General features: G+C 42.5%; 2 protein-coding genes across 2 annotated transcripts; both read right to left on the reverse strand.

Annotated features, from left to right (window-relative positions):
* Positions 1–2,932: 2,932 nt before the first annotated feature.
* MYCBP (MYC binding protein) lies at positions 2,933–9,474 on the reverse strand. Its single transcript, XM_056122903.1, has 5 exons — positions 9,257–9,474; positions 8,993–9,065; positions 5,668–5,716; positions 5,287–5,416; positions 2,933–4,130 (listed from the first exon to the last, which is right to left on the reverse strand). Exons 1-5 carry the CDS (start codon positions 9,338–9,340, stop codon positions 4,086–4,088), a joined length of 381 nt encoding a protein of 126 aa, XP_055978878.1. The 5' UTR covers positions 9,341–9,474; the 3' UTR covers positions 2,933–4,085.
* Positions 9,475–11,434: 1,960 nt separating this feature from the next.
* Positions 11,435–12,944, reverse strand: GJA9 (gap junction protein alpha 9). Its single transcript, XM_056122900.1, is given in 6 exon segments — positions 11,435–11,751; positions 11,754–12,015; positions 12,017–12,079; positions 12,081–12,342; positions 12,344–12,485; positions 12,488–12,944. Coding segments are annotated over 6 exon segments (1,503 nt in total).
* Between the last annotated feature and the right edge of the window lie 1,399 nt (positions 12,945–14,343).

Below are 14,343 nucleotides of genomic sequence, written 5' to 3' on the forward strand. Positions count from 1 at the left end.
TTGTTCCTCGCTGAGTTCCCCCGCCTTCGTGGGAGTTCCAGGGGCCACGGCGGTGAAAGATGCTCTCTGGACATTTGGGGGGTGGGGAGGCAATGATTGTCCTCCTGTATTTGTACTCGCCCAACCAATAAATTGTCGATGCCCGCGATATCCTGGGAGCACAAAACTGGAACCGTCTCGGACTCTGCCTGCCATGCCATCAAGTTGCTGGAAGATTAATAGTGATCGGATTTCTGCGTAAGTACCCTCGGCACGAGATATTAATTGGAAAGGTCCAAGTTACAGATACGAGCCGGAGAAATCCTCCAAGGGCAGGAGCAGAGCTCCGGTTTGATCCCCGCCACCGCCTTGTCCCTGGAGTACCGCTGGGTGCCCTCTAGTACCACCGGATGTTTCCCCCCCCCCCCCCCAAATAAAAACGCCCTGGTTGGGAGGATTTGGAAGTTTTTAATGAGCTGGCGTCTGGGCAAGTCTAGATGGGTGGTTATAGTTGGAATAGCCAAGTATGGAAGACCAGCTGGATTGAAGGCAAAGCCTCAACCAAAGTTGTCATGGGTGAGTTTGAGGTTGTTCGAGCAGGTAGCCAGGCCCTGATAGGAAAGCAAATACTATCAAGCCAGAATATTGTTTCTTCTGCAAGTCACTGACAGTGAATACTGCTGCCACTTCAAATTCAAGAGGATTCCATTTCCCCTTCTTCCATACAGTGGACGTCCACTCCTCCAGTAATTCCATTCATCCCTCGTTCCTTAGGAACATTGCACCTTTTATGGTCTTGTCAGTGACCAGAGAAACGATGAAATTAAACCAGATGTTTATCATTGTTTGAGGAAGCTGGAGTCTAAGATTGGAAATTTGACTAGAGATCTTCCTCTTGAAGCTGGGTGGTCTTAAAGAATACTACCTCAGGATTCTGAAAGGAAATTCTTTGCATGCAGGTCTGGGTCTTAGGTATATCTGAGTCTGCAAGTCAAAGGTAGTATATGTTCTTTAAAATCATTTAGTTCAGGGGCCAGAGAGGTAGTACAGTGGGTATAGGACGCTTCCCTTGCAGAGCCCACTTGGTTTTGATCACTAGTGCCCTGCCGACTGCATGGTCCCCAGATCACCACCAGTAGTTAATTCCTGCCAGAAGTGATTCCTAAGCACAGAGCCAGGATTAACCCTGAGCATCGCTGGATGTGGCCCAAAAAAAAAAAAAAAAATCAAAAGTCACTAGTTCAATCTCTCACCTCAAGATGATAAGCAGTTTATACTTGAGTAGTTGGTGCCTATGGGAAATTGAAGAACTTCCTCAAAGAGCAGTTAATTTCTTTTCACGGTGGCAAAACTTTGATGATCACTCCAAGGGCAAGTGCACACGCACCACTAAATGCCCTCTCCCTATTAGTCTCTTTAGGATGTTGAGAGCATTTGCGCTCTCAGCATCCTTCAGATGTCTGGCATCTCCAATGCAGTATTCACAGTATAGCCTTGAGGATAAATGTTTAGCTCCTGGGCCAGTACTTCTATAAATTATTCCCAGGATATAATAATTTCTTAAATACCCAAAGTATAAGTGGTTCACACTGATTAATCAATGGAACTAGTACTTTGTACACAATCTACTTCCTAAACATTACAAGTGTTTTTTGGTTTTTTTTTTTTTATGTTTTCTTTGATGTTTAGAAACACCAGGGATCTAATGGTGCTTGCTAGTGCAGTGCTCAGGATTAAACCGGGCTTCTCACACGCAAAGCATGTGCTCCAGCCCATTGAATTATCTCTCAGACCCCAGGAGCTCGTTATCTAACCTAAGTATTATAAGACTTATTATTTCAATTTTTTGGCTTAGGCCCAATAGTTTAAATACTCAAAAGTTAAATCATTTTAGCTTAATTCAATATAGTTAACCAGCTCTTTCAACCTTGGTTAGTTACAGATTCGGTGTTACTACCATCTGGCCCACATGTAGTTCTTTACAATGTCCAAGGTGGTTTCATACCCATGATATTTAATTTAATCTTCACAACAACTTTTTATGCAAGGTTTTAAAAATCACTTCCCCATGTTTAAGATGGCTGAAGTATAAAGCAGAGCAAGAAAGGAATGGATGGAATCCTTTTTCTACTCCATTGAGCATCTTCCTATATCCAAATCCTTGACAGAAATGTTGAAAAGGACCTTTAGAGGCCAGACTGACCTGGATTCTTACACTGACCAGTTCTGATTCTTAGCACTGACCAGTTCTGAGAGTATAATTACACAACCCGCATTATCATTATGTCCAAATGGATGGTACAAGAGAGTCACCTGACATTAATACTAGTTCCATGAGAGATAGGGAGGACAACTGAGGATTAGCCCCCTGAAAAATTTCTACTTATCTATATCCACAAAGGGACTGTCATATTAACTGCTTAAAGACAGGTCTCCCTCTCTTTTAAAATCCCCATGGGGATCATGTTTTATATTATAGTTTTTAGCACATCCTATATACCACATTGTATGTAATTGCTTCTGTATGTGTCTTACAGCTAACTTCCTGTTATTCATTTTTATGACACCCAGCCCACTGCTGTCCATGTAGGGAGGCACTTACATTGGTAAAACACAGACTAATTCAAGTGAATGTTCTTTCAACATTATCTGGCCCTCTTCCAAAGCCACACTTGTGGCTAAGAGGCATAGACCATTGCCACACTCCTGCCAACATGACTGATTAAAACGTCCTTATAAATTGACTTGGTCCCAATTTCCTGCTGGTGCTTAGGTTTTTGCTTATTAAATTGGCTTTCACTGGAGCATTTTCCATGTGTGTTTTGATCAAAAATTGCCCACAACAGGAAGAGAATACATAACACTACTTAATAATGTCAATTAATACAGAAAATAAGTGATCAATAAAACTAAACATCTGACTATAGAGCCTCAAAAAGAAAGAAGAAAAGACTAACGAACAAGAATATAGTGCTTTACCATTTACAAATCTTTCATATACATTCTCATGTGACCTCACAACAACCCTGTGAGGTAGGCAGCACGGATAGTACCTTCTCATTTAACAGATGGGAAAATGAGTCTCAGTGCAGCTGACTGGTGTGCCCAAGATTCTACAGTTAATAAGGAAAAAAAAGTATTAATATCAGTCTTTGGCGTAAAAATTCAGCACACAACCTCCCCTTATACTTGCCCTACCTACTTCACAGGGTTAATGAAGATCAAATGAATCCAAGGCTAGAAAAATACTTTGAGGGGGAAAAGCACTATTTTATTATATCCACAAACTATAGTTTCCCATGATATCTGGCTCGATGCCCTTCTCCTTCCAGCTTGTGCATGAATCCAGAGTCTTATATTGCCTCTGTTCTGTGCTCAACTAAGCGACTAAGTAAGGCAGGGGAAGAGTACGATCCTGTTTAAAGTTATATAAATGACAATCAGGATAACTACAATTATAGCAAATTGAAAAGTAACAAAGGCCAATGTGCAATTCGGACCCACTGACACAGCGTAAAGCAAGGCGACATTATCAAGTAGGGCATGATTGCATAGAAGGAAAGAGTGGTGTCAGAGTTCACACTGGCACACACACACAGTTGTCTAAGGCAAGTGGTGGAAAAGAGGAGAGATTTGTTCTGTTATATAAACGAGCAGAAGGTTTGTAGGAACCCCTGCAGAAGCATCTTATCTCACATACATCTGTCCAGCTGCCTACAGAGTAGAAACACAGGGTCACTTTCCTTCCGAAAATGATTATACCTGTGCTTGTATCCTAAACTAATCTGGCTAAAATATTACCAGAACCATCATTCTTCATCGTACTGATAAACAGAATGTCTTTAGGGTGATCTATTAAGTAGCTGTTTAGATTATTTTTTTCAGGATTCACTTTGGATTCTTCTGCTTTTAAGACCCAAAGAAAGTTATATTGAGTTTTTATTGGTGATTCTAAATATGTGTTTGAACAGTTAAAGTGTGATAGGTGATTTTTTTTAACATATTAAAAGAGTTCTATAGCATCTGTTCAGAAAAGATTATACACTATACAAACTATTCAAGTCATACAAAACCATTTTTCATTGTCTTTTCAATTGAGAAGAATTCTATTCAGCACGCTTCTCCTCCTGAGGTGGTTCATACTGAGCAAGCTACGGGGCAAAGACAGAGGAGTTAAGGTGAATTTTATTCTAAACTGGGTTAAAAAAAAATTTAAAAGTTACAAAACTACATAATGATTAAGATTCATTTTAATTACTGAATCGGTATTTTATTAAATCCTATCCTTCTTAAACCATTCATGATTTAAGGTCTAATATAGTCAAACCCATAAAAGCTCTTTTCACATAAACTTTTAAACTTAATGGGAAACTAGAATTTAATGCCAATTCGAGAGTGTACTGCTCAAAAACTTCATCTATGAGAACTTATCTTCCAAAAAAAAAAAAAAGCCATGGCTTTACTGAATTTTCTCCTAAAAAGTAGGGGGAAAATTATGCAACCTGTTTATCTAGCAGCTAATGTCTTTGACGTTAAAGTCCCAAAGAGATTAACTGGACTTGCACACTGTGGAAATCCCTAGGATACTGCTTTTTGTGGTACAGAGGAATCGAAGCCAGGACCTCATGCACATAATTCACTTTCTTTTATGCTAAGTTATGCATCCCTGCAAGAAAACAATGCTAAGATTAAGCCTTTCCAATCAGCTCTGGATTTGAGAAGCTAATTAGACCTCATGATTTTTAGTTTCTTCACTTATAAAACAGTTTCACTTATCTCACAATGCTCCTGAGAAGATAAAACACATGAGAAATGCTTTCAGTAATGTAGAACACGCCATAAAATTCAAAATGTGGTAATACCACCAAGACTTAGACTTGACTAATTTGAAGTTCATAAAAATTCTCACAAAGGTTTGAAGAAAAACTTCAGCACTGGACAAAATGAAGTGCAAACTAATTTACATTTAACTCAGGGCTACCACATAAAACTATAAACATACTTGGCACTGCTCAACTCTACAAAGGCACCAATACCACTCAGAAAGCCATGGCCCTATCCTAACCTTATACCAGCTGCCCCAGACGTTAAACTTGGAACCATTAATTTACAAGCAGCATCTTTGTGTTCTTGACCAGTTTGCTTGTCCTATTTAGAATTTGACTTTGGATTTTCTAAATAGGCATCAGTTCTGTCTCACAAAATTAGGATTAATATTCACCTTCTCCCTCCTCTACCGTCCATCTTAGTTAGGTTTTACTTATAGAAATATTAAAGATGTTTAATGAATTCTCTTAAGAACTTTACCTTTGTTTTCAGTTTTTTGTTTTCTTCTACAATAGCTTCATATTTCTCTTTCATTTCTGCCAATTCTAGACGAAGCAGCTCTATTTCTGGATTTTCTGGGGTAGCAGCTCCTAAGTGATGCTTTAAAAAACTAATTTTAAAGTTAAGAATTTACTCCATAGAGCTGAATGAAACAAATGAAATAGCTAGAATAGCAACCATCTCACCAATCAGAACCACACCACCCTCCCCCCAGTATTTACTCAGAGACCATCATTCAAAAAGTCAAAAGAAAGTAACTTTTTCAACAATCAAACTTTTCTTAAAGGCTATTATCGCTGTGAAAGAACAAAAGATAAAAATAAGTCCTTTTTCTGACTTAAGAAAAAATGAGAAGGATACTCCAAAGCACTATTAGGTTTCTCTGGTTCTTCGTATAAGGCTACCAACACTGAAAATCAAAAGACAGAAAGAACAATTAAAATTTTAATTTGAATGACTGAAATTATATTGCCTAATTCAAATATTAAGTGCCTGATTTACATCAAGCACATTGCTAAGCCCTGTCCATATAATGGTGAGAGTAGGAGCTCTGTTTTCAAGGAACTTTACTGCACAGTATTTCTCAAAGTGCAGAATACTGTCCCCCTGGAAAGTGAAATGATGGGGGTGGTGGGGGTAGTTGTAGCCTCAGAGTATAACTGAGTGGCTGGCTCTTACCCGTATTATTCTTCTCTCAGCCCCCCTTTTCTTGAAGCACCTAAATTTCTGTGACTGGTACTTATAAGGTTGATAAGTAGAAACATCATACTGTAAATATCAAATTTCCTGTGCTTTTCTATAGGTAAAACATATTTCCTTTTAAATCAGATAAGACCTGGGTACTCAGTGCTCCCGTGGTCACCTTTCTGCCTTAGCAAGAACTTTTCAAAGTTGATACAGTATTCAAAATAACTAAAAAGTCTGCCAGAGTGCATGCAGCCAACCGCAATTCAATTCCTGGCAACCGCAAGGGCCCCCTAAGTCCATCAAGAAGTGATCCTTGAAGGTCCTCACTAGGCCTTCACCATAAATCGAGTCCCTGCATTTCTCTGATTAAAATAATTATTACAGAGGTGATAGGAAGGAAACTGGGGGCATTGGTGGTGAGAAATGAACACTGGTGAAGGGATAGATATTGGAACATTGTATAACTGAAACCCAGCCATGAGCAACTTTGTAACTGTATATCTTACTGTGATTCAGTAACTAGTTTGAGGGGGAAAAAAGGAAGTGATCCTTGTGCAGAGCCAGGAGGAAACCAGAAAGCACAACACAACCAAAACAAACCAAAGCAAACAAAACAAAACACTCTATGACAGAATATATTAGAAATAATTTCAAATCCTCTTGGAAATACGCTGAAATAAGAGACATTTTTGTATCAGAAATTAACTGGATGAGTCTAGAGACAGAGTACAGCAGGTAAGGCTCTTGCCCTGCACAAGGCTGACCAGGGTTCCATCTCCAGCATTCCATATGATACCCTAAGCACTGCCAGGAGTGATTCCTGAGTGGAGAGCTAGGAGTAAACCCAGAGCATTACCAGGTGTGGCCCGAAAGAACAAAGAAAAAAAAAACTGGGTAGAAGTTATAAACTTTCCTCAGCACAACTGGGCCCTAGCATTGAACCATCCTGCCTGAATGAGTATCACAGCCAATGGTTCTCAGATACCCCACCCACCAAGGTAAAATAAACAATAAAATTATAATCATTTGTAAAGTACGTATGTTTGAGGCTGATAATGGCTTTTTTTGGTTATTTGGGGGGGGGAGCTAAGAGGGTCACACCAGACAATGCTCAGGGGTTAGTCCTGGCTCTGTCCTCAGGGATCACTCCTGGTGGGGCTCACAGAACATATGGGCGGTCAGGGAAACCCAACTCAACAGCATGCAAAGTAAGCGCCTTACCCACCATATTATTTCTATAGCCCCATGATAATGATATTTTAAATAGAATGCCTCAAAGGTTATCTCCTGATGTTATTTAGGAGACTGGAAATCGAGGAGGATTGAGGATGTGAGCGAGGGCATCCAGCAGATTCCTCTACCTATACGCACAGGGCTACATATTTTCGGTTACCTCCTACAACTGTCACTTCTCTGCCCTTTCTCATTCCATCTTTCTTCACCCACGTCCTCCAGTCTCTATCCTACAGTTCCTGAAATTCTTGACAGTACTGAGTACTTCTTCCAATTTCCACTCAAATGTAGCGTTTGAGTGGCCTTCCTCCACACCCTAGATACAAGGCATACCCACAGCTCTTTACTGCTTCACCACTTACCTGGCTATGTTTCATTCATAAGTTACCTCTAGCTCATACACTATTATGTCTCCCCCAATTAAGGTACAAACTTGTAGAGCAGAGATTTTTATTCCCCTTATTTCTATTCTAGATAGAAAACTGAATCAAAGTTGTTGAGTTCTTTTTATTTTATTTTATTTTATTTTTGCTTTTTGGGTCACACCTGGCGATGCACAGGGGTTACTCCTGGCTCTGCACTCAGGAGTTACTCCTGGCAGTGCTCAGGGGACCATATGGGATGCTGGGAATCGAACCAGGGTCAGCCGCATGCAAGGCAAACGCCCTACCCACTGTGCTATCTCTCCAGCCCCTGTTGAGTTCTTTTTAAATAAATGATCTTGTGAACATGTTTTGGGGCCACACCAGCTGTGCTCACCCCTTGCTCCACTCAGGGATCATTCCTGGTGGGACCATATGGGGTGACCGGGACCAAACCCTGGTCAGCAGTGTACAAGACAATGCCTTGCCTGCTGTACTGTCATTCCCTCCCCAACGTAGGTAGCATTTTAAAATCAACAGCTCATGCTTGAAAACTGAAAGCTGTTTTTCGAGGACCCAGAGCTATCCTTTCACAATTTCCACTTAACCTGTGCTTTGGCCAAAGAGCAGCTGCCCAATTATTTCCCAGACACTTAACAAGCTTCTATGGACCCAGATCATCATCCCTCAAAATTCTTCTGTTCTACACTTTTTGAAAGTCCCAGACAGTGTGTGGCGTGATTAAACCATTCAAATTATTGCTGCTGAGCTAATGAAATATATCACAATCTGTTGGAAGTCTTCGCCTTGAAGTACCTTATCTATCTACTTATTAAACCCCGTGGAAGAGCAATGAAAATAATATGACCACTTTGAGTTCCTTTAAACTCTTAAAAGCTGAAATTCCACTTTATTTTCTACAAAGTGAAATGCACATAGACTATCAAAGGGGGTTAAAAGCCCCATGCAAATTGATTATGAATCGCTTATCTGACTTAGTTATATAAATTTGGTCATTTTTCCAACATCCCCTTAGCTTTAGGGAAACTATTAGTAGGGCTTTGAAAAACGTCATAAAAACTAAAGTGGGTGGACCTGAGATCCCGGGGTCTTTAGCAAACCTGCCCACTGCCGGCTGCTAGAGGCGCAGCAACGGAAGTTAGACTTTGCAGCAGCTACAAGTTTCACTCCCGCCAGGAGTCTAGCATCAAGAGCGTGGCCCCTGACACAGGCGGATACCAGCGGGCAGACGTCCCCCCGAACCCATAGCCCACCCACCTTTCAGGAACCTTGCGACAGGTCCCACCTGTTTCCCTTTCGTCCCCCTGCCATGACCCCGCCAGGGAAACAGCGCCGAGTGGCACGACGAGGACACGAGGGACAGTCTCCTAGCCCATGCTCACCCTTGGTCAGCGTGTCCAGCACCCCCGACTTCTCCAAATACCTCCGGAACTGCTCGCGCTTCGAGTCTGCGGCCTGGGGAGATACGGCGGGTCAGTGGTCGAAGCCGGGTGCGGGAGCAGGAAGGCGCTGGAATCCGGCCACCCGCCTTCGCCGCGTTGCCTGAGCCCCCCCAAAACCTGCGCGCGCGTGCCCACCCCCGCTCAGAGCCGCCCAGCGCCTGGCTACCCCCCGCAAGCCCCCGAGACACGCCGCGCCCCCCTCACTTTGTAATGGGCCATAGTGACAGCGGCAGCCGCGGAGCTGGCGCCCGAGACCGTGGCTGGAGGACTTAGGGCAACACTGCTCATGCGCGGAAGGGCGCCTGCGCCTGCGCATTGCCTAGCCTCGGGCCGAAATCGCAGGGGTGTGGCCTGTTTCCATGGTTCCCAGGACGCTCAGAATGCCCCATGGAAGGCCGACCCGAGGGAGGCTGCGTAGGCCCGCCCCCGAGCGCCCGCGACGGCGTACCTCCTTCCTCTTCCGGTCCCCGCCGCGATCAGGGGCGAGCTTTCGGGATCTCGGAGAAGCTTAGGGCCCAACATTGGCTTCACGTGGAGCCGGCGGTGGGCGTGGCGCCGGGGGACTCGGCCTGCAGAGGCCCGCAGGGCTGGGGCGCCTCTTGGGAGAGGGGGCCACCGGTCCTGCCGGGGGACGTGAGTCGTGATAACTTAAGTGAGCGGCCGTCTGGACTCGAGGGCTTAAGGAGAATGTCTAAAACGTGTGATCTCTGGCTCCAGCTTTTACTCTTGGAGCCTCCTTGTTTTGTGATTTGGGCCTCCGGAGGGCGAGCTCCGTCCTTATTAAGATCCGTACTGTTGACAGCACATTTGCATCTTATAGTATGCCGTGCACTGTATGAAACACGTTTCTGAAACACTCTGAAATACGTTTCAGAAACACCGTCCTAGCAAAGGCGGAAATATAAGTAAAGTGGCCAGCGTGGGTGCCAGTGAGTTGCAGAGCCTCAAGACCCCAGTCTGGGCACTAAATCGTGGGACAATAAAAGTCATTAGTCATTTTAAGATTTTATTTACTAGCTATAACATAGTCATAAGAAAACAGTTGCGTACTGTAAGGAAACCTAAATTAAATCCCAGGGACAGACAAAATTGTGTCCAGAAATAAGAGCTTAACAACTAAAAAGAGAAATTATATGGATCATGAGTGTTAAATTATTTGGTCCTTTCAAAGGACCTTATTCCAAGCTATTAGCCACGATTCTGAATGTGATTTTTCCAAAATCGGTTTTCATGAATTCTGAAGGAACACTAAAAGAAGTAATACTGATCTGGCATTATTTGGTATGTTTGTATCTTTTAAATTAAAACTACCCTGTCTAAAGGACCAAACATGATGGCCTCTCAGTATCTGTATTGCAAACCATAATACCCAAAGGGAGGAGGGATGGGAGTTTGTGTGGAGAGGGAGAGGGAGAGAGAGAGACTGGGGAGAGAGATACTGGGAGTGGGAAATTTACACTGGTGGAGGGATGGGTGTTGGAACATTGTTTGACTGAAACCTGATCTGAGAGCTTTGTAACTCTGTATCAGGTGATTCAATAAAAATACATTGTTTTTGTTATTTTTTTAAATACCCTGTTACAGTTCAAAATCAAAACTTTTTTTTTCTCCTTTTCAAATAATTTTGCACTCTTCTTAACAGTTGGTCCTAGGCGTTGGAAATAATTCAAAGGGCCACAAAAGTGCTTTGCCTGAGGGAGGGTTGAAATTTGATCTGGATAGCTCTGACACTTGCACGCGACCCTGCCACGCCAAGCTGAAAGTAGCCCCTGAACATAGCTGGATGTAGCCCTTTCCCCCACCTCCTAAAAATAACAAGTTCTTAAAACTGTCTTGTTTGACTATGCTCAGCTAGCCTGCTTCTGTGATAATAAAGGTAAAGGTAAAAGGTAAAGTCCCTCCCGTTGATCGTCGATTTGCTCCAGCGGGCCCAGTAACGTCTCCATTGGAGACTTTGTTGTTACTGTGTCTGGCATATCGAATACTCTCGGTAGCTTGCCGGGCTCTTCGAGAGGGGCGGAGGAATCGAACTCGGGTCGGCCATGTTGGCCGCTTGTAAGGCGAACGCCCTACCACTGTGCTATCGCTCCAGCCCCTCATGATGATTTAAGGTAAAGGTAAAGGCCCTCCCGTTGATCGTCGATTTGCTCGAGCGGGCCCAGTAACATTGTGAGACTTGTTACTGTGTCTGGCATATCGAATACGTCACGGGGAGCTTGCCAGGCTCTGCGGTGCGGGCGAGATCCTCTCGGTAGCTTGCCGGGCTCTCCGAGAGGGGCGGAGGAATCAAACTCGGGTCGGCCATGTTGGCCGCGTGTAAGGCGAACGCCCTACCCGCTGTGCTATCGCTAGTCTCCCCAATGTCAAAAACGCTACAGATGTTCAGATATGAAGGCCTGTGGGAGCCCGCCTACCAATATGGTTCTTTGTCAGCAATGCTAAATGGTTTGGAAGATTAGCAGTAGAATCCCCGCAGGTTCTGACCAACTGAGATTCAAAAGACAATTCTCTCAAAGAATTTGGAGTTTCTGGCATTTCCAGTGGTTGAAAATGCCCTTGTGAAGGAGGAAGTGCTCTGAACATGAGCCCTCTGAACTGGCCCTTGGCATTATCTGTAGGAGGAGACACCTGATTTTCATAGTCTGTAGATGTAGGAAGCCACTTCAGTTTCCAGGTGCACTGAGGGGGCAGAGAGATGGTGACTGCATCAGGGGTTTATCCAGATCTCTAGGAACTGCTGACATAGACCAGTAACCTCTAGTGTAGTGGCTCCTTTTCTTGTCATTGGCATCAATTGCCTTTTTTCTCCTAAACTGGTTACCTTCTATTCCAAACATTTTATGACTGTCATCTTTATTACTGGAATCGGTATGCTGAGAAAGATTAGTACTAAATGTGCACCTCTCATTAAACGCTACCATTTCTTGTTCTTTCATAATGCATTTCTTACCAGTTGCACTACGTAGGTTTGTCAGAATCTGGATGAAATACAGGCAAATTTAAACTAATGGGTATTGCTGTGTGTGATTTGTATTTCCATTAACTGATTATAATTAGATACATAAGAGAATTGCTTCAGTGATCTTACATGTGTAGAATACTTGGTGGAAATTTGTTTTGACTTGTTCATGTAGAATTCATTATGTCCATCTTTCAATTTATGTTGTCCCCAGAGCCCTCTTTTAATCTTCTTTAAACCTAAGTAGAAAATTTCTAGAACATTTAAGAAAAGTGAAGCAGCAGCTATGGATTGCATAAGTAACAGAAATACTGTCTTTTCATTTGGTCTTGAAACAATCAATTATATTTGGACATGGATAGCGATGACATCTAAATAAAGGCCGTAGGTGAAATCCATATAAAAGATATTGTCCAACCATAAACCCAACTTTAACTACAGAGCGAGTGAAAATGTGTATCACATAAGTACAAGCAAGGTTCCTCTCAGGGGAGCTTTATTTAGTTTCTCTTGCCTCAACAGGCAAATTTCTTGCCCCAATTTCCTCTGTTCTCCAGGTGTTCCAAACTTTCCTCCCTCCAGTTCTCCTCTTAGTCGAACTTTCTTCCTCTGCCTCTCTTTCTCCAGAACGCTCAGGCGATATAAAGCATGGCCCATGAAAACCAGGGATGGTGAAGACACAAAAATCACCTGCAAAACCCAGTATCTAATGAGTGAGATAGGAAAAGCCTGGTCATAGCACACGTCTCGGCAGCTAGGTGGTTCTGTGTTACAGAGGAAGCCAGACTGCTCATCGTTCCAGACGTCATCTGCTGCTACACCCAGAACAAGCATTCGAAATATGAACAAAATGGTAAGCCAGATCTTTCCAATCACGGTGGAGTGGATGTGGACTTCTTCCAGTATGCCTCCAAGGAAATTCCAATCCCCCATATTTTTTTAGTTCACCATCTTAGCTTTGAATTCCAAGAGAGGGGCAGATGAATTTCTCCATTCTGAAAGCTATTTCTTCAAGCAATCCTATGGTTAAAATATGAACAAATCATCACTTTTAGTTCAGCTTATTCTTTTAACTTTTCCCTCTGAGAGCTGTGATAATCTGTTACTTATAATATAAGGGTCCTAGATGGCTCAATGGTTTGCACCACCACATGGTCCCTTGAGCCCATGGCCCCCCACGCACCACTGCGTGGAACTACATATAGTTAGGAATTTAAAATCATGTTTAGATCTCAGTAAAATAAAAATCATAGTATCTGGAAAAATATTTAAATTAATATTTAAATCATTTAAATGAATAGCATTCTCCAGCAAAAAAAAAAAATGAGTAGTGAAAATGTTGTCTAGTTCAGTTTCTACAGAAAGCAGTATGAAAATTTCTCAAAAAATTAAGAATGGAGCTTCCACATGACCCAGTGATTTCTTCTACTGGCATCTATCCCAAGAACACAAAAACATTAATTTGAACAGATGCACAACTCTGTTCCTTGCTGCACTATTTAAAATAGCAAAGATCTCTAAACAACACAAGTGATCAACAACAGATGAATGGGTAAAGCACTTGTGTTATAAATACAAATGAAATCATTGCCTTTTGCTACAACTTGGATGGAATCAGTGTTTGTCTTGTTAAGCAAGATAAATCAGGTGGAGAGGACAAGTGCCAGATGATCCTACTCATGTGGGATACATAAAGAAACAAAGGGAATAGACAACAGCATATGAAAACAAACCCATGAACTGTCAACAGAACTAAAGTTACAGAGGCCCAGAGGTCAGAAGAATGACTAGAAAGGACATAAGGACAATGGTTAAGGATCCTGGGCACTTTGGCGATGATGGAGGGAAAATAATTTTATACAATAAAAGCATAAACGTTAACACTATTGTAATGTTACCTGAATAATAATAATAATAATTTTTTAACTAGGAGCCAGAGAGAATACAAGTACAATAGTTGAGGCATTTGTTTTGCATGCTGCAAACCCTAGTTTGAATCTCCAGCATCACATATAGTCCCCAAGCTCCATCATGAGTGACCCCTGAGCTCAGAGAGAGCCTGAGTCCCACTGGGTGTGACCCAAAACATAGGGAAGTAATCTGAGGGTTTTTTTTTTTTTAAGGGGAGGCAGGGGTAGCCCACACCCAGCTATGCTCAGGACTTACTCCTGGCTCTGCACTCAGGAATCACTCCTAGTGGTGCTGGGTGTCATACAGGATGCCTGGAATCAAACCCAGGTCAGTTGTATGCAAGACAAATGCCTTACCCACTGTACTATCACTCCAACCCAAATTTGTTACTTTTTAAAACAATTTTTGGGAAATTTCCATA

Source organism: Sorex fumeus, unplaced genomic scaffold, assembly GCF_029834395.1.
Source record: "Sorex fumeus unplaced genomic scaffold, SorFum_2.1 ptg000047l, whole genome shotgun sequence".
Classification (NCBI taxonomy): domain Eukaryota; kingdom Metazoa; phylum Chordata; class Mammalia; order Eulipotyphla; family Soricidae; genus Sorex; species Sorex fumeus.